The sequence below is a fragment of the Nyctereutes procyonoides genome, unplaced genomic scaffold, assembly GCF_905146905.1.
Source record: "Nyctereutes procyonoides isolate TBG_1078 unplaced genomic scaffold, NYPRO_anot_genome, whole genome shotgun sequence".
NCBI lineage: Eukaryota > Metazoa > Chordata > Mammalia > Carnivora > Canidae > Nyctereutes > Nyctereutes procyonoides.
This window is the reverse complement of record NW_026575137.1, coordinates 12,836,193-12,860,364: the sequence shown is the minus strand read 5'-3', so window position 1 is coordinate 12,860,364 and position 24,172 is coordinate 12,836,193. Positions and strand designations below refer to the sequence as shown.

Genomic DNA, 24,172 nt, shown 5'->3' with positions numbered 1-24,172 from the left:
AAGGTTTCATTTACTTGAGAGTGAATGAGAGTGAGAGAGAGAGCAGGAGCGAGGGGAGGGGCAGAGGAAGAGAGAGAAGCAGATTCCCCACAGAGCACAGAGCCTAATTGGGGGGGCTCTATCTCAGGGCCCAGGGATCATGACCTGAGCCAAAGGCAGACTACCACTAAGCCACCCAGGCACTCCAAAGGACTTATACCTTTCATTATCATTGTCTCTCTTTTTTGTATTCTCCAGAGTGCTAACATGAGCATAAACTGCTTTTAGAGTTAGGAACAAATATTTAAAACTTCAAAAATATTTTTAATATAAAAAGTTATAAAATATTTTTATGAAACTTGATTCTCTAAAAACAATCAATAGAAAGAAAATGATCAATAACAAGTAAATCTGGCCAGGCGTTCAAGAGAAATCTTGGAAATAGATATTTCAGAGGAGAAATGTCAGAGTAAAATAAAATAATAATAATTAAGAGATTTGCCACTTCCAATAATGGTGAAATAAGCAATACAAATCAATTTCTCTCTGAGGACAATTAGGAATCTGGACAAAGAACCCATGTCTGTGAGAAAGCATGAGAGCTAATGAAGCAGTGAAGAATTACTGGTCCAAGATGCAGAAGGCAGAAATACCCCAGGGTATCTGTTGATTCTGTTAGAGATGGATGAGAGCTAAGAGCCTGAGCAGTACCCGTGACAGCCTCACTGGGCCAGGCAGTCAAGGGCCTCCTGGGTGGAAATAGAGGGTAGATTTCCCAGGGCTTTGCCCTAAGGACCCACAGGGGCCTGACCACTGAAGGAAGGTGAACCAGAAGTAGACAAGCCTTCAAAGGGGCACAGCCCAGCTTTGCATCATCTGAGTATTGAAACTGGATTTAGCCACTCTCCAGGTGCCAGACCCCTATAAAAGCTACTAAAATCCCGGTGGAGAAAGATTATATCATCCAATGCCTTGAATTTTTTTTTTAATTTTTCAAGTGCAATGTCCAGAATACAAGAAACAGGAAAAGACAAGTCTCTTAGAACAAGAATCAGGAGAAAGGACAGACAAGAAAAACATAGGTACTCTCGATATTGAAGTAAGTGAGCATGCCCTCTAAAGTGGCTATGTTTATGAAAAGCAAGGAGACAGATAAAAAGCACAAGGAGAATTTTGGTAGGGAACTAGCATCAAAAAAAAAAAAAAGGACAGATTTGAAAAGAATAAAGAGGTTTTAGAATGAAAAACTGCAGTAGCCAAATCATGAATACAGTGGATGAGTTTAACCCATTAGACAACTCTCAGGAAAATTAATAAATTATACTTTTGGACAAAACTGAGGGAATCTGTCACCAGCAGCTCAGCAGTGAAAGTATTCTTTGGGCAAAAGAAAAATGATGCCAGATAAAAGGCTGAAGATGTACAAAGAAGAATAACAGAAATGATAATTATGTTGGCAATTTGTGAATATTGGTAACGCAGTAACAGTCATAATGACTTGTGAGTGCAAATAGAAATAGATTCAAAGTATACAACAGCCTATAAACCAAGAGCAGATAACTGGAATTGAACTGATCTTAAATCCTTGCATTGCCCAGGAAGAGGATTAAAGTACCAGTAAATATGAGATTTTTAAAAGTCAAGGATGTATATTGTCATCTTTAGGGTAACCTTTCAGAGAAAAGTCAGACTTGAGTGGTAGATATATTAACTATTTGGTTGTATTTTGTGCATTTTCTGTATGTGTAGAATACTCACAGTAAAAAGGTTAAAAATAAATAAATATATATATATATATATATATATATATATGGCTTATAATCAGATATGCTGATTTCAGATAATTGGTTATTTTTTTTAACTTTTTAAAAAAGTTTGGGGCTCAAACTCATGACTCCAAGATCAAGAGTCTTATGTTCCACCAACTGAGCCAGCCAGGTTACCCTAGTTGGCTAATTTTGATACTCAAATATTTGAAAATAAATAAATAAATAAAGCTAATAATGGCAGGGGCACCTGAGTAGCTTACTTGGTTAAACTGAGGTGGGTCAGTCAGACTTGATTTTGGCTCAGGTCATGATTTCAGGGTTGTGAGACTGAGCCCCACATGAGGCTCCACTCTGGTGTGCAGTCTGCTTAAGATTCTCCCTATGCCCCTTCTCCACTTTAAAAAAATAATAATAATTTTTAAAAGCTAATAATGGCAGATGTGCCTTTCACTTGGGTCCAACTTCAACAGGCAAATCAAAATGAAATGAAAGTATGAACTTTTTACTTGAAATACCTTTAAATCTGAGGCACCTGGGCAGCTTAGTTCATTAAATGTTGCGTTTGGTTTCAGGTCATGATCCCGCGGTCCTGGGATTGAGCCCTGCATCAGGCCACCTGCTCAGTGGGGAGCCTGCTTCTCCCTCTCTTTCTGCCCCTTTCCCCCCCATTTGTGCTCTCTGACTCTATCTCTCTGCCAAATAAATAAAATCTTAAAAAAATTTTGAATCTAATTTTAGAACTCTGATCCAAATGCACTTTCTTATTCAAATAAGCTCATCTATATGGTCCTGTTCTGATATTAAAATAAGTTTCTGGGCAGCCCAGGTGGCTCAGCGATTTGGCGCTGCCTTCAGCCCAGGGTGTGATCCTGGAGACCTGGGATCGAGTCCCACATCAGGCTTCCTGCATGGAGCCTGTTTCTCCCTCTGCCTGTGTCTCTGCCTCTCAGTGTCTCTCATGAATAAATAAATAAAATCTTTAAAAATAAATAAATAAAATAAATAAAGTAAGTAAGTAAGTAAGTTTCTGACACTTGCTCTGACACTTTGTTACTGTGGTAAATATATTCTGGGGTGAAAATTGGATTTATTGTAAAATCCTATTTGTCTAAGAAATTGAGTAAATCCGTTCATGTACTATGTTACCAATATTCTGCTCGAAACTGGGCTACACAAGGAGTAACACATGGCTGTTGCCCCCAAAGATCAGTAGTTCCATGGGGTAAATACATCAACAACCAGAAATACAGAATGCTCGAACATTCATTAAGTAATTCATTCAACTGTTCAGAAATTATCTCTTAGGCAACAAATATAGGCCATATACTGTGGTAGACATCACATACATATTATGGCCAACACCGCAAGGTAGCTTATCGTCTAGTGGAGAAGACAGCCAAATCCACTGGATGTTTCATTCAGAGTGAAAAGGAATTCTGCTATACTAATGTGGCTCAGGGAGAAGCTGAAAGACTTCACAAGGAGATGACATTATTAACACCAGAAAGTAACAGGCTTCTGGAAATCTCGAGAAACAAAAGATTACAGCACAAATAATTTTAGGGTATCAGAGTAAATGACTGAGAATTAAGAGACAGTTCCAAGAAACAAAAACATAAAAATGAGCCACTCTTGTCAGTCCTTCGAACTGAATTATAATTATAGCTAATGTTTTAAGTTGCTGAAGGTATAAACCAAAGGACTGTGTTCAGGTCATACACAGTAAGGGGGAAAAAAGTTAAGCAGTAAAATGGAAGTTGTACCTTTTATTAGAGCTACGTTTCAATAGGCAATTTTTTTAATGTAATAATATTTTCCCCCAAATTCAATGAAATCCTCTTGCTTCGCCTTGTAGCCCATGGGGCCATCATTTTCACATGGCTTCCTCAAGATACCACTACCACCACCCATACTATTTTATATCACTGACACAGTCCTGCCTTCCCTAGGAAGCGTGACCATTATCACTCCATTCTACAAATGAGCCACTCAGACTGCGAGGAAACCCCGCACAAGGTCATAGTTCTCAGCTGAGACTCAATCACTGTTACAGATGCCATGCATGCCTTTGCTAGTAGTCCAGTTCCCTCTCAAGAAGCCACCACATCCAGTTCACAGATCCAGGCAGCGGAATCTGCCAATCAATCCCCTGGTGCATGCTCAGAATTCTTTCCAAGGGAGTGTCTCAGATATCCACTCAGTATGCTACAAGAGCAAGCAAAATGAGGCTTATCTGCCATCCCAACAGAAGCATGCCCATTTCTCCGAATGGACTTGGCTGGGTTCTAATCTTCACTCTCAGGCTGAGGCACCATTATATGCTCTCAAAATACAGAGCCCATGTGAACAATGAGAAAGCTGTCTGGGCGGTAGACAGAAGGCAAAGGATGGTCCCCCTGAGGAGGCCAGATCGAGGAATGCTGTCCAAAGAGCCTCTGGGAGACTTGGGTGCAGATTGTATGGGTGGGAAGAACAAGCATGCTCCCTTCTATGTCTTAAAGAACATTCTGGATCTCTCTGCTTATGAAGAGATGGGTCTAGACTGGAGCCTAGTTTAGAATAGGCTATGGAGACCTAAACACACATAAAAAAAAAGTATCACAGGGGTGCCTGACTGGCTCAGTCAGTGGAGCATGTGACTCTTGATCTCGGGGTTGAGTTCAAGCTCCACACTGGGTGTAGAGATTACTTAAAAAATAAAAAAATCTTTAAAAAAAGAAAAAAGGAAAAGTATCACATACTAAAGGGTCAGAAGACTAGCATTTGGAAAAGACAAGAGCAAATATAAAGTGCAAAATGGCTAAATTAATTTTTTATACAGCAAACATGGTTTCTTTATGTTCTGATATGCTTTATTAATGAGATCTATTAGTCCTTATCTGTAACCATCCTAGTCCAACAACCTGGATTACCATAAAATATGCTTTGAAAGACTGTTTGAGGGCAGGCCTCGTGGCGCAGCGGTTTAGCGCTGCCTGCAGCCCAGGGCGTGATCCTGGAGGCTCTGGATCAAGTCCCACGTCAGGCTCTCTGCATGATGCCTGCTTCTCCCTCTGCCTCTCTCTCGCTGTCTCTATGAATAAATAAATAAAATCTTAAAAAAAAAAAGAAAGACTGATTATATTATTTACTACACTTAGTTTTAATATATACAAGAATACTTTATTCCTGTAGCTATTCATCAGATAGAAATGAAACTCATAAAACAGAATGTGTCTATAATGAAAGTGAAGAGTCTGTTACAGACTTAACCACCAGAATATAAATTTTGTATCCCATTCAAGAACAGTGTTGTTATACTATACTTTAGAGTTAACATCTTCTAACAAAATAATAATATATTCAAAACATTCCCAAACAAAAACAAATATCAGAAATGAAAGACAAGGGCACATGGGTGGCACAGCTGGTTGAGCATCACACTCTTGGTTTCAGCTCAGGTCATGATTTCAGCTTGTGAGATACAGCCCTGTGTCAGGCTCTGGGCTCAGTGAGGAATCTCCTTAGGACTTTCTCTCTTCCTCTGTCCCCCTTACTCCTGAAATAAATAAATAAATCTTCTTAAAAAAGAAATTAAAAACAAAAAACATATACTCCTACAGTTGAAACACAGCTTGGAATTCTAGAACAACCAGCTGCTAAAGTATACTCTGATAGCTAATTTCTTAAACAGTCTTAATTGTCAAATTAAAATCAAATGTAGGATGCCTGGGTAGCTCAGTTGAGCGTCTGCCTTCAGTTCAGGTCATGATCCCAGGGTCCTGGGATCGAGTACTGCACTGGGCTCCCTGTGAGGCACCTGCTTCTCCCTCTGCCTACGTCTCTGCCTCTCTCTGTGTGTCTCTCATTAATAAATAAATAAAATATCAAAAAAAAGATTATCTGAGAAACTCCCATTTAATTTCTAAACTGCTGGCAAGAGAAAAAAACAGGCAAAGAAAAATGCTCAAGTAAAAATAAAAGAATCAAAGAAAGCTCTACTGTGATTTACTAAATTAATTTTAAAAATATTTTCAGAAAAGCCCCATGGTATTTCTTTATTATTAAGTTTGTTCCTTATAGCCATACTCTGTTACCCGTTCTGTTCAATATCTTTTGAAAGAATAAAAACTAATAGTCAAAGTTTTAACTACATAGTCAAGAATATAAGAAAATGAATTTAATACCACAAGCGTAGGAGTTCACCAAACCACTGGTACCAAAAGTGTGGTCTGCAGATGAGAGTTTCAGCATCGTCCAAAGATTACTACTAATGTAGAACCACAAGACCCATTCCAGACCCAACAAATCGAAAATAAAGGTCAATACAACTGACAACTGGCCAGTCTGCAGCAACACAGAAGCCAAAGAGAGCTTCAACATGTTAAGAGGCAAGGACTGTCAATCTAGGATTGACAATCTTTTAAGGATGAGAGCCAAATAAAGACATTTTCAAATAAAAGCTGTCAGCATTTGCCACCAACAGAGCCTCCCTAAAGGACATTTCACAACATATATTTAAGAAGAGTGAATCTAGACAATAGGTCTGAGGTGTGAAAGAAAAATGACGGGTCATATACTTTTCACAGTTTGGGTACCAAATATCCATTTTTATTTTTATTTATTTTATTATTTTTCTAAGATTTTATTTATTTATTCATGAGAAACACACACACACACACAGAGAAGCAGAGACACAGCAGACAGAGAAGCAGGCTCCATGCAGGGAGCCTGATGCAGGACTCGATCCCAGGACCCTGGGATCAGGCCCTGAGCCAAAGGCAGACGATCAACCGCTGAGCCACCCAGGCGTCCCCCAAATATTTTATTTTAAAATGAAAACTACAATAATGATCGCAGAAAAAAAAAGGATAATGGACAAAGACATAAATATAATGGGTAATCCTAAACAAACAGTGTTATAGGTCATTGTCTCGGGAGCTTTTAAAAAAGACACTGGCTGGCTCAGAGAAGCGTGTGACTCTTGATCTCAGGGTTGTGAGTTTGAGGCCCATGATGGGCATAGAGATTACTTAAAAATAAAATCTTTATGGGTGCCCTGGGGGGCTCAGTAAGTTAAGCCTCTGCCTTCAGCTCAGGTCACGATCCCGGGATCCTGGGATTCAGTCCTCTGTGGGGCTTCCTGCTCAGCAGGAGCCTGCTTCTCCCTCTCTGCCCACTGGTCTCTCTGCTTGTGCTTTCTCTCTTTCTCTGTCAAATAAATAAATAAAATCTTAAAAAAAAAAAAGACCCTAAAACACACACACACATACACACACAGGAGTTAAAGGACTTACTTAAAAAAAAAAGAAAAAAAAAGCCACAATATTATTAACTCCAGACTTTGATGAGTATACCTGTTAAGACTTCCTGAGATAACAACTAAAATCAGGGCAGCTCCGGCGGCTCAGCGGTTTAGCACCACCTTCAACCCAGGGCATGATCCTGGAGACCTGGGATCGATTCCTGCATCAGGCTCTCTTCATGGAGCCTGCTTCTCCCTCTGCCTGTGTCTCTGCCTCTCTCTCTGTGTGTGTCTCTCATGAATAAATAAATAAAATCTTAAAAAAAAAACCAACTAGAATCATAGAAACACAGTACAACTTCCAAAACAGCAGATAGGGAGAACAGGTAAGCAATACCACAGTCCACATGAAAGATGGCAGCAAAGGAGAGGGAAACAGAAACCATGACCAGAATAAGTCCGGGTATGTTAACACTGTTCATGGAAGTGGACTACTTTCTCCAGTTGAAGACAAAGAGAATCAGGCTCTCCAAAGCAGAATAGGTCTCTGAGTGTGACCTTATGGAACAAAGTCTACGGACCCACCCTGGGCTGTTACACAAGGAGAAATAAACTTTTACCTTGTGTGAGTACTGCATTTTACATCTTTCTGTTACAAGACTTTATCTACACCATAACAAATACGGAGGTTAATATTAATATACAGAAGAGAATAGATACCAGAGAACCCAATGCTACCTTAAAAAGGAAGAAGGGACGCCTGGGTGGCTCAGCGGTTTGGCGCATGCCTTCGGCCCAGGCTGTGATTCTGGGGTCCTAGGATCGAGCCCTACATCGGGCTCCCTGCATGGAGCCTGCTTCTCCCTCTGCCTATGTCTCGGCCTCACTCTCTCTCTCTCTCTCTCTCTCTCTCTCTCTCTGTGTGTGTCCTTCATGAATAAATAAATAAAATCTTAAAAAAAAAAAAGGAAGAAGAAAAAAGACTCCGGGACCTGCAGCAGTAGGGTCAAGGCTGGGGTAATCAAAACTGAGACCTCAACAGAGGACTATCAAGAAGCAAACCCTTCTCTTTAAGCGTAGTTGAAAGACATGCTGACCCAACCTGGAGACTTGATATTTTAGCCCTGAATGTTATCTCTTCTGTGAAATTGACTTACCAGGTTGTCTTCATAAAAAGTTACTAAATACTCAAATCATTCAATAGTCATAATTTAGTGCCATATAATTTTAGCAGCTTGAGGCTAATAAAAGAAAGAAATAGCTCAACCTTATTTTTACTCACAATTTGAAATTATATTAAGCCTCTTCTGGTGCTCACATTTTTCTCTGAGAAATAATTTTCCCTTGGAAGCCTCAACTGCAAAGAAGCAACTCTAAATCTTTAAAAGTTTGTTAACAGCAACTGAAGAAGTGTGATCTTTGCTTAATTTTTACTTTTCTTCAAGTAAAATGGGTTAACCAGTTTATAGCTCTTCAAGAACTCTTCATAAGGCTTCAAAAGCTCTACTAAGAGCCAAGGGAGCTGGCAGAGAAGTAGAAAGTAGTAAATTATGCTGTTAGGGCTCACATATTTCTATCAGCATCCTTTTATGAACAATAATGTATCTGCCCTAAAGGGTTGGGGTGGGAAGGGAAAAATGTGGCCTCTTCTTTTATGGCAAAGACTCAAAGTAAGTTAACAAAATAAGTTTTTTTTTTTAATTTTTAAAAGGTTTTATTTATTTATTCATGAGAGACACACACAGAGAGAGAGGCAGAGACAGAGGCAGAGGGGGAAGTAGGCTGCATGCAGGGAGCCAGATGTGGGACTCGATCCCAGGACCCTCGGATCATGACCTGAGCCAAAGGCAGACGTTCAGCTGCTGAGCCACCCAGGCATCCCTGTACATATTCCATTGTATGTCTTTTTCAGTTTATCTTGCTTGGAGTTCATTGAACTTCTTGGATGTGTAGATTCATGTCTTTCATCACATTTGGGAAGTTTTGGGCTATTATTTCTTCAAATATTTTCTACTTCCTTTCTCTCTCTGTTCTTTGGGATGCTCATAATGTGTATATTAGTACACTTGATAATGTCTTGTAAGTTCCTTAGACTCTGTTTATTTATCTTCATCCTTTACTCTTTTTTTTTCTTTTTTACTTACAAATTTATTTTTTTTTATTGGTGTTCAATTTGCCAACATACAGAATAACACCCAGTGTTCTCCCATCAAGTGCCCACCTCAGTGCCCATCACCCAGTCACCCCCACCCCCCGCCCACCTCCCCTTCCACCACCCCTAGTTCGTTTCCCAGAGTTAGGAGTCTTTCATGTTCTGTCTCCCTTTCTGATATTTCCCACTCATTTTTTCTCCTTTCCCCTTTATTGCTCATATTCCTCAAATAAATGAGACCATATGTTTGTCCTTCTCTGATTGACTTCTTTCGCTCAGCATAATACCCTCCAGTTCCATCCACGTCAAAGCAAATGGTGGGTATTTGTCGTTTCTAATGGCTGAGTAATATTCCATTGTATACACATACCACATCTTCTTTATCCATTCATCTTTCGATGGACACCGAGGCTCCTTCCACAGTTTGGCTATTGTGGACATTGCTGGTAGAAACATCGGGGTGCAGGTGTCCTGGCATTTCATTGCATTTATATCTTTGGGGTAAATCCCCAGCAGTGCAATTGCTGGGTCATAGGGCAGATCTATTTTTAACTCTTTGAGGAATCTCCCCACAGTTTTCCAGAGTGGCTGCGCCAGTTCACATTCCCACCAACAGTGCAGGAGGGTTCTCCTTTCTCCACATCCTCCCCAACAAAATAAGTATATTACACCTTTAGTTAAACCTAATACACATCATAGTGCAAAACTCGTGTTAACCATTTTAATACTGGATACTTTGTTAGTTAAGTTCGATATATTTAAAGTGGGCCCCAGAGAAGTTGGTATTAATAACAGGTTTGATGGCAATCTTTATTTCATGGCCAGCCTATCTTTAAAACATCCTGATGAACATCTATCATAACATTCAACAAAAGCTGAAAAACATATTAAATATCACTGGTTACAGAGAACAAACTGATGGCTACCATAGGGGAGGTGGGTGGGAGGGTGGGGAAAATAAATAAAGGGAATTATCTTGATAAGTACTGAGAAATGTATAGAATTTTTGAATCATATTGCACACCTGAAACTAATATAACACTGTATATTAATTATATTTCAATTAAAAATAAATAAATACATATCACTGAAATTATATCTGTCAATATCTGACAGAGCTACACTTGATCCTTTATATTAGATGGTGGCACAGGGTATCTGTGCTTTATAAAAGGGGTTCACTGGAGATCCCTCAAAAATTCAGTATCCCTCACTACCTAAATGTATTAGATTCCTGAATTCAGATGAAGAAAGCCTAGATGTTATGAGAGACTTGTATCATTCACTACCAATAAAAATTCCCATCCATATTTTCCACAGCCTTAGCCAATGAGAAATTGTTGCTGGAAAGAACCGGTATCTACTATATCTCATATCTAGAAAACTGTACCACATCCTTTTTAGTTTTTTGGCCATCTAAAACAACCTGCAATTTTAATATTCCTTAAAAACTGAATATTAAAGGCATCAAGAGAAAAACAACATGTTACATTCAAGTAAACTCCCACAAGACTATAAGCAGATTTTTCAGCAGAAACTTTGCAGGCTAAAAGACAGTGGCACAATATATTCAAAGTGCTGAAAAGAAAAACCTCCCACTAAGAATACCCTATCCAGCAAAGTTATCATTCAGAAGTGAAAGAGAGATAAAAGGGTTTTCCAGATGAGTGAAAACTAAAGGAGTTCATCACCACTACACCAGCCTAAAGGGAAAGGGAAAGGTATACTTAGTAACAAGAAAAAATGAAATAATAAATCTCACTGGGAAGGTAAATAAATAGTAAAGACAGTGGATTAATCATTTATAAAGTTAGTATGAAGGTTAAAAGACAAAAGTAGGGGCCTCTATGTGGCTCAGTTGGTTAAGCGGCCAACTTTTGGTTTTGGTTCAGGTCATGATCTCATGGTTTGTCAGATAAAGCCCCTCATCAGGCTCCAAACAAAGTGGGTATCTGCTTGAAGTTTCTCTCCCTCTGCCCTTTCCCCAACTCACATGTGTACTCGTGCTCTCTCTCTCATAACTAAATAAATCTTTAAAAAATAAAAGACAAGAGTACTAAAAATACCTTTGATTACAAAAATTAATTGAGGAATACATGTGGAAAATGTGACATCAAAAAAAAGCATGGCAGGGATGCCTGGGTGGCTCAGAGGTTGAGCGTCTGCCTTTGGCCCAAGGTGTGATCCTGGAGTCCTGAGATCAAGTCCCACATCGGGCTCCGTGCATGGAGCCTGCTTCTCCCTCTGCCTATATCTCTGCCTCTATGTCTGTGTCTCTCATAAATAAATAAATAAATAAATAAATAAATAAATAAATAAATAAATAAATAAAATCTTAAAAAAAAAAAGCATGGCAAAGATAGTAAAAACATTGAGCTTTACAATGGTATCAAACAAGTTGTTATCAACCTAAAATCAACTGTTATATACAAGCTGTTATATATATGCCTCCTGGAAACCACAAAACAAAAACCTATAATGAATACACAAAAGACAGAAGTATATCACTAAAGAAATTAAGAGAAGAAAAAAAGAGAAACTACAAAAACAGTGAACAATTAAGAAAATGGCAATAGATACATACCTATCAATTATTTTAAGTGCAAGTGGACTAAATTCTCCAATCAAAAGACAGAGTGGCTGAATAAATTAAAAAATGAGCCCCATCTATATGCTGCCTCCAAGAAATTCACCTTAAACAGATACACAAAGACTGAAAGTGAAAGGACTGAAAGATTTTTCTTTTTTTTTTTTTTGAAAGATTTTTCCATACCAATGAAAACCAAAAGAAAGCTGGAGCAGCTATACCTACATCAGATAAAATAGACTTTAAAAGAAAGATTGTAATAAGAGACAAAGAAGGTCAATACATAATGATAAAGGGGTAAATCCAACAATATTTATAAATATTTATGCACATAACACAGGAGTACCTAATATATAAAGCAAATATTAGTAGAGTTGAAGAGAAAAATAGACACCAGTATAATAAGAGTAGGGGTTTTTAAATATTCCACTTACATCAATGGATAGAGCATTCAGACAGAAAATCAACAGGAAACATTAGCCCTAAATAACATGTTAGACAGAGGGACTAACAGATATACACAGAATATTCCTCTCAAATACACATAGAATATTTTTCCAGGATAGATGATATGTTAGGCCACAAAGTCTTAAAAAAGATGGAAAATTTACAAATATGTGGAAATTAAACAACACACTACTGACCAACCAATGAGTCAAAGGAGAAATTTTAAAAAGTTTTAATCTTCAAATGAATAAAAATGGAACTACAACATACCAAAATTTGTGAAATGCAGCAAAGCACTTCTAAGAGGAAAGTTCAGTGATAAATGCCTACAAACAAGAAAAAAGAAAAGCCTCAAATAAACAATCTAACTTTATGCCTCAAGGAACTAGAAAAAGAATGAAGCCCAAAGTTAGTAAGGCTTTTCTTGAAGCAGAAATAAATGCAATAGAGAATAAAAAGACAATAAAAAGGACCAATGAAACTAAGGGCTGGTTCCTTGAAAAGATCAACAAAATTGATAAAACTTTAGCTAGACTCACTAGGGGATAAAGAAGACTCAGATAAATTAAATCAGAAATGAAAGAGGAGGGGATCCCTGGGTGGCTCAGCGGTTTGGTGCCTTGGCCCAGGGCGCGATCCTGGAGTCCTGGGATCGAGTCCCGCGTTGGGCTCCCGGCATGGCATGGAGCCTGCTTCTCCCCCCTCCTCCTGTGTCTCTGCGTTTCTCCCTCTCCCTCTCCCTCTCCCTCTCCCTCTCCCTCTCCCTCTCCCTCTCCCTCTCCCTCTCCCTCTCCCTCTCCCTCTCTCCCCCTCCCCCTCTCCCTCTCTCTCTCTCTCTCTATATATATATATATACACATATATGTGTGTGTGTGTATAATAAATAAATAAATCTTAAAAAAAAAAAAAAAGAAATGAAAGAGGATAGCAACCCCGGTGGCGATGACGCAGCGGTTTTGCGCCGCCTGCAGCCCAAGGTGTGATCCTGGAGACCTGGGATCAAGTCCCACGTCGGGCTCCCTGCATGGAGCCTGCTTCTCCCTCTGCCTGTGTCTCTGCCTTTCTCTCTCTGTGTGTGTCTCAATAAATAAAATCTTCAAAAAAAAAAAAAAAAAAAGAGAAAAGAAATGAAAGAGGAAATGTTACAACTAATGCCACAGAAATACAAAGGACCATAAAAGACTGCTCTGAACGATTATATGCCAACAAAATGGACAACCTACAAAAGTGGATAAATTTCTAGAAGCTAGGGCACCTGGGTAGCTCAGTGGTTGAATGTCTGCCTTTGGCTCAGGTCGTGATCCTGAAGTCCTGGGATCGAGTCCTGCATCAGGTTCCCTGCAGGAAGGAGCTTCTCCCTCTACCTATGTCTCTGCCTCTCTCTGTGTGTCTCTAATGAATAAATAAAATTAAAAAAGAATTTCTAGAAACCTACAAACTATTATGACTAAATCATGATGAAACAAAATCAGAACAGGCAGATTAGTAGTAAGGAGATTGAATCCATAATCAAAACCCCAACAAAGGAAAAGGCCAAGACCATATGGTTTCACTTATAAATTCTACCCAACATTCAAAGAATTAATACCTATCTTTCTTAAACTCTTCCAAAAAATAGAAGATGCAAGAAATCCTCCAAACTCCTTTTATGAGACTAGCACTTCCCTGATACCGAACTAGACAAGGATGCTACAAGAAAAGCAAATTACAGACCACTATTCCTGATGAACATAGATGCAAAAATCCTCAAGAAAATATTAGCAAACCAAATTCAACAATACATTAAAAGAATCATATACCATAATTAAGTGGGATTTTTTTCCCAGGGATGCAAGGATAGTTCAACATCCACAAATCAATGTACTATATCATATTAACAAAATGAAAGCTAAAAGTTACATGATTTCAATATATGCAGAGAAAGTAACTGACAAAATTCAACAGCAATTATTATAAAAACTCTCAACAGAGTAGTTACAGAGGGAACATACCTCAACATAAAAAGGGCCACATGTGACAAGCCCACAGCTAACATACTCAACAATGAAAAGCTAAGAGCATTTCCTCTAAGATTAGGAACAAAACAAGGATATCCCACTCTTACCACTTTTATTTAACATAGTATTGGAAGTCCTAGACAAGAAGAAGAAATAAAAGGCATCCAACTTGGAAAGAAAAAAGTAAAACTGTCACTAACTGCAGATGATACATTATATATAGAAAACCCTAATATAAAAAAGACCCATTAGAATAGATGAATTCATTGAAGTTGGAGGATATAAAATCAATATTCAAAAATATGTTGCATTTTTATTTGCTGATAATGAACTACCAGAAATAGAAATAAAAAATAATCCCATTTACAATTGCATCAAAAAGAATGAAATACCTAGGGATAAATTTAACCTAGGAGGTGTACTGAAAACTACTAAGACATTAATGAAAGAAATTAAGACATAAATAAATGGAAAGATACTCTGTGCTCATAGATTAGAAGAATCAATATTGCTAAGATGTCCATACTACCCAAAGCAAGCTAGATTCAGTGTAATCCCTATCAAAACTCCAATGGGGTTTTTCAAAGAAATAGAACAAATAATCCTAAAATTTGTATGGAATCACAAAAAAACTTGAATAATCAAAGGAAACTTGACAAAGACCAAAGCTGAAAGCATCACACTCCCTGATTTCAAACTGTATGATAAAGCTCAGTAATCAAAGCAGTATGGTACTGCCATAAAAACAGACACACAGATCATGCAGCATAAGAGAAACCCATGTATATATAGTTGATTAACTTGCAACAAAGTAGCCAAGGATATACAGTAAGAAAAGAACAGCTTCTTCAATGAATGGTGTTCAGAAAACTGAAGAACCAAATGTGAAAGAATGAAACTCGACCACTATCTTATATCACACACAAAAATTAACTCAAAATGGGGACTTCTGGGTGGCTCACTTGGTTCAGCGTCCAATATTTGATTTCAGCACAGGTCATGATCTCGGCATCAGGTCCAGCAGGAAGCCTGCCTGGGATTCTTTCTCTGCTTCTCCATTTGTCCCTGCCCATCTCTTTTCAAGTATTTGCATGCATATTCTCTCTCTCAAATAAATAAACCTTTTTAAAAAATCAATTCAAAATGGATAAAATACTTGAATGTAAAACTTGAAATCATAGAACTCCTAGAAGAAAATACAGGTGGTTAACTCCTTGACATAGGCCTTAGTGATGATTTTTTAATCTGACACCAAAAGCAAAAACAAAAATAAGTGGGCTACATCATACTAAAATGCTTTTGCACAGCAAAGAAAACCATCAACAAAATGAAAAGACAACCTATTAACTGGGAGAAAATATTTGTAAATCATGTATCTATCTGATAAGCGACTACTTTCCAGCATATATAAAGAACCCTTACAAGCCAATAGCAAAAAACAATCTAATTTAAAAATGAGCAGAGGATCTGAATGGACATTTTTCCAGAGGACATACAGATGGCCAGCCAACAGGTACATGAAAAGATGGTTCAACATCACTTATCATCAGGGAAATACAAATCAAAACTACAGTGAGATATCACATCACACCTGGGAAAATGGCTAAAATAAAAAAGAAGAGAAATAACAAGTATTGATGAGCATGTGGGGAAAACGGAACCCTTGTACACTGGTGGTAGGAATGTAAATTGGTGCAGCACTATGGAAAACTGTATGGAATTTCCTCAAAAATTTAAAAATAGAACTACCATGTGATCCAGCAATTCCACTTCTAGGTATTTATCTTAAGAAAACAAAAACACTAACTTGAAAAGATAACTTGCACCCCCATTATTTACAATAGCCAAGATATGGAATCATTCTAAGTGTCCATCAGCAGATAAATGGATAAAGAAATTGTGACATATATATATATTTTTAAGATTTTATTTATTTATTCATAGACACAGAGAGAGGCAGAGACACAGGCAGAGGGAGAGGGAGAAGCAGGCTCCATGCAGGGAGCCCGATGTGGGACTCAATCCCAGGTCTCCAGGATCACACCCCAGACTGCAGGTGTCACCAAACCACTGCACCACCAGGGCTGCCCTGTGACATATATTTACATGATGGAATATTACTTAACCATAAGAAAAGAATGAAATATTGACGTATTCGACAACATGAATGGACTTTAAGGACACCATCCTAAGTGAAGTAAGTCAGATCAAGAAAGACAATACCATACGATCTCTCCTATACATAGAATCTAAAAAACAAACAAAAACAAGCTCAGAGAACAAATGGTGGTTGCCAGAGGCAGGTGGTGGGAGGTTAGAGAAATGGGTAAAGGAGACAAAATGTTAAAAGGAAAAAAAATATGTATAGTGCATTACTGACCAGCAAAAAAACAAAACAAAGAGTCTACACTGGGGGGGAGAACTGCATTCATCCTATCACCCTTGCTCATAATTTTTCGATGCCTCCCCACTGCCTACAGGAGAAAATCTAAAGTCTATAACCTAGTACTTCAGTCTTTTACAATTTAATATAGTAGGAAAAACACTAGGCAATAAAGATTATATAAGTACTATGTATTAGCTCATATTTTGCCCTGGACTTACAAATAAGTAACTGAATCTGACAGCTAAAAAGAATCAATCTTAAATGAGCATATCACCATCTACATACAGTACCTGACCTCAGGGTTCCTTTATGGTCTTGGTCTAAATAAGAATAAATGTGAAAGCCCACTAAAAATTATCAATCATTCTACAAATACAAACTGTTGGTTTTAGTATCCAGTATTACCACCGAGACAAAAAACAAAACAAGACAAAACAACAACAAAAAAAACTATTTATCGCACCAGAATTTCTCAGGATACAAAGAGAACCCATCAGGCTTGGGTACACAACCAAACTGGAACTTTCAAAGTGAACCAGTTGGTTATTTAAAAGATCAGGTTGTAAAAAAAAATAAATAAATAAAAAATAAAATAAAAGATCAGGTCGTAAAGCTAAGAAACCAGCTATTCTCACCTCTTTTATCCTTTATAATCTGATACATGGCCCACTACCTTATGAATAGGGTACAAATACAAAGAGGCGTTCCGTATGTATTTGCTCAATGACTAAGTCCCTAAAATACACTTGGGTGATGATGAAAAGGATGACATACATAAAAAGGTGTACTCCTCCCAGGTGTCAAGGTCAGATGCTTCCAACTATCAGTACCACCTTTTAAAACATTCTAAGAAAATTACGTGGTAAAACAATGAAAGAAGTTACAAAGGAAAAAATTTTCCTTGAGTATGTCCAGAGAAATTCAGGTCCTGATGGTAACACATATTCCCTAAGAAATAGGGGCTTTAGGGATGCCTGGATGGCTCAGTGGTTGAGCGTCTGTCTTCGGCTCAGGGCATAATCCTGTGGTCCTGGGATCAAGTCCCGCATCCGGCTCCCTAAGAGGAGCCTGCTTCTCTCTCTGCCTGTGTCTTTGCCTCCCTCTTTGGGTCCCTCATGAACCAATAAATAAAATCTTAAAAAAAAAAAAAAGAAAGAAAGAAAGAAAGAACAGAAAAAGAAACAGGGGCTTTAGCCTAAGGATTAGCAAGCATTGTCACTGTCTTCTTTCTCCCAGAAAGAGCCTCAGATTCTCAGGGAAATTACTCATCCCTGTGCTCTCAAACTGGTGTTTTGAGCAAACCCCCAGCTTACATTCCTTTTTAATCAATAGGTCAAGGTCAGGACAATATCCCAGACCCAAATTTATCTGAATATTTTAGTCACATATTCCTGGTCTGTTTGGTTCAGCGGTGGACAGATAGCTTAAATTTATCAAATCAGAATGAATTTTGGGATTTAGAGCTTAAGCAATGGCTTGCAAAAGAGGGTAAACAGAGAAGGAAGGGGTGGGAGGGGGAAAGATGTGGCAGAAACTATGGTGCTGCTGAAGCCAACTGAAGTTGGCCTGAAACACGCAGGACTTGAAATATACAGCTTCCCTAGGCTAGAGCCAAAGTCTTTAGAAGCAGGCTAACAAGTTCATATTTGTGTCTGAGAAAAAAACTTCCAGGAGTTGCATCTGTAAGAGACTTAAAAAAAAAGGGGAATTGTTAATGGCAAGGCTAGCTAGAAGCAAAAAGACTACTATAATAGCCAAGAAAGTGCTAACGGGAGCCTATTAAGGAAAATGATAGCAAGAAGAAAGGACAGAATAAGGAGGTAACCAGGAGGCAGAACAAAAATCAGTAAGACATGGACATGGGATTAAGGAAGAGAAACAGGTACATGGCGAGGAGTCTAGATAGATGGGGAGAGAGAGACTAGACTACAGGTGAACTTGGGAAGGAAGTTAATGGATTCAGGTTTAGAACAGGAAGTTTTAATGAAGAAAGAGTAAAACCCCAGAAGACTCCATAGCAATCAGCCTGCTTCAAGTACTTCTTTTTTATTATGATCCCTCTGGAAACCAGGCCAAGTCAGTGTTCATTCTCTGTGAAGATGGATAATTACCTTGTCTCTCTGAAAACATTTATAGTTATTAAAGGTTATGTAATAATTTGACTTCTTTTTAGGGTAAGCGATGAAGCTGATTTTTAAAATAAAAGCAAACCTCTACCTCACACTATAACACAGAAATTAATTACAGGTGGATCACAAATGTAAATATAAAAACTAAAGCCACAAAGCTTTGGAAGAAAATATAAGAGACTATCTTCACAATCTGGGGGTAGGCAAAGGTTTCTTAGATTATGCAAAGTACTAAACATAAAAGATAACATTGACAAATTGAACTTAATATTAAAAATTTCTGTTCATCGGGGAGCCTGGGTAGCTCAGTCAGTTAAGCATCTGCCTTTGGCTCAGGTGGTGATCCTAGGGTCCACCCTGGGATTGAGCCCCACGCTTCTCCCTCTCCCTCTGCTTACCCCATACTCTCTCTCACTCTGTCTCAAAACAACAAAAAACTTCTGTTCATCAAAATATGCCATAAGAAAGTGGGTAGATGGCCATACGCTGGGAAAAAACATTCACAAAATGGATCTTTAACAAAAGGCCAGAATCCAAAATATATAAACAGATCTTATAAATCATTAAGAAAAAAAAGATAGGGGATCCCTGGGTGGCGCAGCGATTTAGCGCCTGCCTTTGGCCCAGGGCACGATCCTGGAGACCCGGGATCGAATCCCACGTCGGGCTCCTGGTGCATGGAGCCTGCTTCTCCCTCCCTCTGCCTATGTCTCTGCCTCTCTCTCTCTCTCTCTCTCTCTCTCTCTGTCTATCATAAATAAATAAAAATTAAAAAAAAAAGATAAAACCCAATTTTAAAATGGGCAATGATGGGATCCCTGGGTGGCGCAGCGGTTTGGCGCCTGCCTTTGGCCCAGGGCGCGATCCTGGAGACCCGGGATCGAATCCCACATCGGGCTCCCGGTGCATGGAGCCTGCTTCTCCCTCCGCCTGTGTCTCTGCCTCTCTCTCTCTGTGACTATCATAAGTAAATAAAAAATTTTTAAAAAAATGGGCAATGACTAGCACATCACAAAGGAAGACAGAGCCATGAGCAAGATAAACTTCCACGTCATTAGTTATTTGGGAAATTTAAAGCTACCACAAGCTATATATAATACATACCACCAAAATTGCTAAAATTAAAATGACTGACCATACCAAATGTTGACAAGGATGTGGCACAACTGGAACCTCGTATATCACTGGTTGGAGTATAAAATGGCAGAACCACTTTGGAAAATTGTTTCTTATAAAGTTAAATGGACTTTTAACCAATAACCAACAATTCCACTGCCAGGTATTTACTCTAGAGAAATAAAAACATATATCCACAAAAAGTCTTGTGCAAGAATGTTCAGAGCAGCTTTATCCATAATAGCCCCAAACTGGAAACAACCAAATATCCATCATCTGGTGAAAGATTAATAAATTGTGATTTTTTCATACAATAAAATAATACTCAGCAATATAAAGCATCAAGCTTTTGATATACCCCAATTAACATGAATGAATTTAAAGGACGTTAATGCTAAGTGAAAGAAATCAGATACAAAAGAATACGTACAGTACAATTCCATTTATAAGAATAGGTAAAACTCTCCTTTAGGGGGGCAGTGAAGGGGCGGCAGGAATAAACTGGGAAGAGGCACAAGGGAACTTTCTGGGGTTTTGGAAACGTTTTCTAGGCACATGGGTTACATACGGTGTATGCATTTGTCAACTCAATGAACTGTACACTTCTGTGGATTTCCCCATATATAAATTATGCCTCATTAAAAGGAAAAAATAAACAACAAATGATCTCTAATATAAATACCTGAAATCAATATGCTTTATTACTGGACCATAGGAAACCTCTGTTATTCTAAGGCAAAAACAAAACATATCCACAACTTTTAAAAGATAAAAATAAATGGAAATGGGGCCGAGTAAAACATCACCCTGACCACAAACCAACCATAGGACTGTATGTAAATCATCTACGCTCTCTTGGCCTCTATTTTCTCAACTCTAAAACAGGAGTAAGAAAATCTACCTTACCAGGAATGTGTAAAAATTTAGTATAAGCAAAGCATCTAGTTTAATACCTGGCATACAGGGCCTTAGTAAATGGTAGTGGTAGGAAACAGCAATCAGAAAATGCATCAAAGGGGATCCCTGGGTGGCTCAGGGGTTCAGCGCCTGCCTTCCGCCCAGGGCATGATCCTGGAGTCCCAGGATCAAGTCCCGCGTTGGGCTCCCTGCGTGGAGCCTGCTTCTCCCTCTGCCTTTGCCCCATCTTTCTCTCTCTCGGTGTTTTTATGAATAAATAAATAAAATCTTTTAAAAAATTAATAAATAATTGCCTATTATACCAAATAGGTAAAGTGGATCTTTTTTATGCATTTTTAAAAAGATTTTATTTATTTATTCATGAGAGACACAGAGAAAGAGAGAGAGGCAGAGACACAGGCAGAGGGAGAAGCAGGCGCCACGCAGGGAGCCCGATGCGGGACTCGATCCCAGAACCCTGGGATCGCACTCTGAGCTGAAGGCAGATGCTTAACTGCTGAGCCACTTAGGCATCCCCAATTATTTATTAATTTAAGGAAGATAGTTTCCAGTGAACTTTTGTTTGAATACCTACCCACAGTTGTATCCTTTTTTTCATGCAAACTCTCCCCCTGATAACTGACCCTACTCCATCCAGATGGCTAGTGGAGTGAGATGGAGAGGTGCCTTGCTCTTCAGCCACCCTGCTCCCTCATCTTAAAAAATGTTCATATAAAATTAAACATGTTCATTAAAATGAACATTTAAAATGTTCATATAAAAGTTTTGGATAGCCAAATTGTATTTAATGGTATGAGGTAAACTCACAAGTCTAAATTGTTTTATGAAATGCAAAAGACTTCCTATGAAGGTATCAGTACTAAAGCCAGATTTCCCATTTATTAGGCTTACCTAACATAGCATTCTTACATCTCTAGAAAGCTTTCTAATCATCTTTCAAAAGGCCATGTTGTTTCCAACGTTAAAACATGCACAGCAATAACTACTTTCCACAAAGAGCATGTTCAAGCAGTAGACAAAGCATGCAGAATACTCTCCTTTTATCACACCAATACTGTCTGATGGGATTACAGCCAACTACAGGGCTCAAGTAGATTTAGATTTATCTGTAGATGGTGTAGTACATTTGCCTAATGCAGCGCCCTAGATTTTACAAATTACATTTACTGGTGTACTTGCAAGTCTGCAGATTTAAACATTTCCAAGGAGGACACAAGACATTTAGATAAAATAGTCTGTCTTGACCATCAATAAAAGCCCTATTTTGAGGCCACCTACTATCCTTTTGCTGTAATTTAGAATTTCTGTAAAGCATTTCTTGGCTTATAGCAGTAAGTGTTGAGCCAAGATGCTGATGTTCTATCTGCATTCAGACTGCACAAAAAGAATCCCACAAACCAAAGATCTGTTTGAAAGCTTTTAAGCCAAAAATGTCTATTGTGTGGCCTGTGATAGGCAGTGACTAAAGGAAACTTGAAACTATAAATAGCGCAGAGAACACCATATGCTTTGGGGGAAAATGTCTTGCTTAAAATGGCACAATGACACAAATCGACAATGTCCACATAATATCGAAAAGGTGAATATGAACCAACAAAAAAATTCTGATAGCTAAGATGAATTTATTCTCACTAAAAAGTTCAATATACCACCTTGATGCAGCGGTATGCACCGCACAGTGGCTCGGGTCTAACTCTCCATCATGATGGCACAAAACCCAAATGCAGAGGAATCTGATCCTGCTGGTGTGGTCCAGGGGCGCCAACAATCAACCTGGGGCACGCACAGGGCCAGAAAGGCCAGAAAGACTCCCATCGGGTTTCCTCACTGCCCCTAACAATCACTGCTCCCCCAAACAAACAAGTTCTTAAAAAGCTCCAACCTAAAAAAAGGAGAAAAGATCAGATTTGCTGGCGGTGTCCGCTAAGAAAGGTACAGGGATCACCTGTCAATGGGCAGGGAAAGTAAGGAGGTGTAAATGGCTTCCCGGGCCGACCCACACGCAGGCCACCGCACGCCAATCCCTTTCTGGAGTCAGGGCTTTCCGCCCGAGGAGCGGAGGGGCTCCTTCACCGCGCGCCAGGAACCCTCCAACCACTTCCCGGGGTGCGGGAGTGCGCAGCGGGCTGTACCGCAAACCTGAGACCAGACGCGGGCAGGGGGAAGGGGCTGCGAGCTGTCACCCCACGACCCTGCCGAGGCCCGTCCAGACACAAAGCCCGACGGGCGGGGAGAAGAAGAAAAGGACTGGAAAACACGTGGTGCGCAGCTCCGAGCGCTGCTCTCCCGCCACCAGGTGCGCTTGTACCGGAAAGCGGCGGACTCGTGCGCGGCCCCAGCCCCCACCGCCGCCCCGACTCCGGGCCCGAAAGGACCCCGACACAGGTTGGCCGAGCCGGGGCTGGCGACCAGGCTCGCGCAGAAATTAAGTTTCCAATAATACAACTTTAGACGGATCAGCACCGGCGTCGCCCTGTATCCGGGCCGCACTTGGGAGAGCGGCGCAGGGGGCGCGCAACGGGCGCGCGGCCCGGGGGGCCGGGGTCCCGGGCTGGGAGGCTCGCGGCGCCGTGGCCTCCTCCCCCGCAGGGGCGCCCCCCGCGCGTCGCCGCGCTCACCAGGTACCAGACGCCCAACAGGATGGTGCCGGTGCGGACATGGCAGCACAGGCAGCAGCTGTTGGAGTAGAACCGCGTCCAGGGCGCGACCATCTTCATCGCTCCCGCGGCGAGCGCTCCGTGGCGCGAGCGCGCGCCCAAGTTTGCAGGAGCGTCAGGCGCGTCGCTCCGGGCTGGTCGCGCGGCTGTTGCCGGCTCCCCCGCCGCTCCCCGCCGCCGCCGGGCCCGCTCGCCCGCTCGCCGGTGGCCTGTGCTCCGCGCCTCAGCCCAGACCTCCGAGCGGCTGCTGCGGCCGGACCCCGCGCTCCGAAGGCGGCGGGAGGAGGAGCGGGAGCGGGGAGAAGGGGGAGGGGCAGGCCACGTGACCCGCGCCGGGGCCGGTGATGTCACCGCGGGTTCCAGCCGGCTGCGGGGCGCCGCCGGCCGGGATAGAGAAGTCAATCATCCTGCGTCCCCGCGGCGGGTCCGGGAGCAGAGCCACGGTGGGGTTCCGGGCCTCCTGTCTTTCATGTGGTCATTTGTGTTACTCTGTCACTTTTATAGTCTGCTTGGTTGTGGTTTCTCCCCTTGCACTTCTGGGTTGCAGATAATCTGCAGATGCAAATGTTATCTTGCAAACTGGAAGGGGGAAAACTGCAGGGTGTGATTCCGGTCAACTGCGGTACTTTGAACCGCTGCTGGAGCCCAGAGCAATTTGTCTCCACTTCCCGGCTCAATTACTGTGGTAACAACCTTTTTCCCAGAAAATAGGATATGTGTCAAGGACATCCTCACTGTGCTTCGGTAGCATTTTTAATCATGGCTGCAGCTTGAAAGAAACAATCATCAAGCCAATTACTGCCACAAGGTC

General features: G+C 40.3%; 1 protein-coding gene across 1 annotated transcript in view; it reads right to left on the bottom strand.

The window, feature by feature from the left end:
- Positions 1-23,583, bottom strand: part of LAPTM4B (lysosomal protein transmembrane 4 beta) — a 99,203-nt gene extending 75,620 nt beyond the window's left edge. The window contains exon 1 of the mRNA XM_055303398.1: positions 23,323-23,583. Coding sequence (XP_055159373.1) covers positions 23,323-23,421 — 99 coding nt within the window. The 5' untranslated portion in view covers positions 23,422-23,583. The remainder of the gene's footprint in view (positions 1-23,322) is intronic.
- Positions 23,584-24,172: the final 589 nt, after the last annotated feature.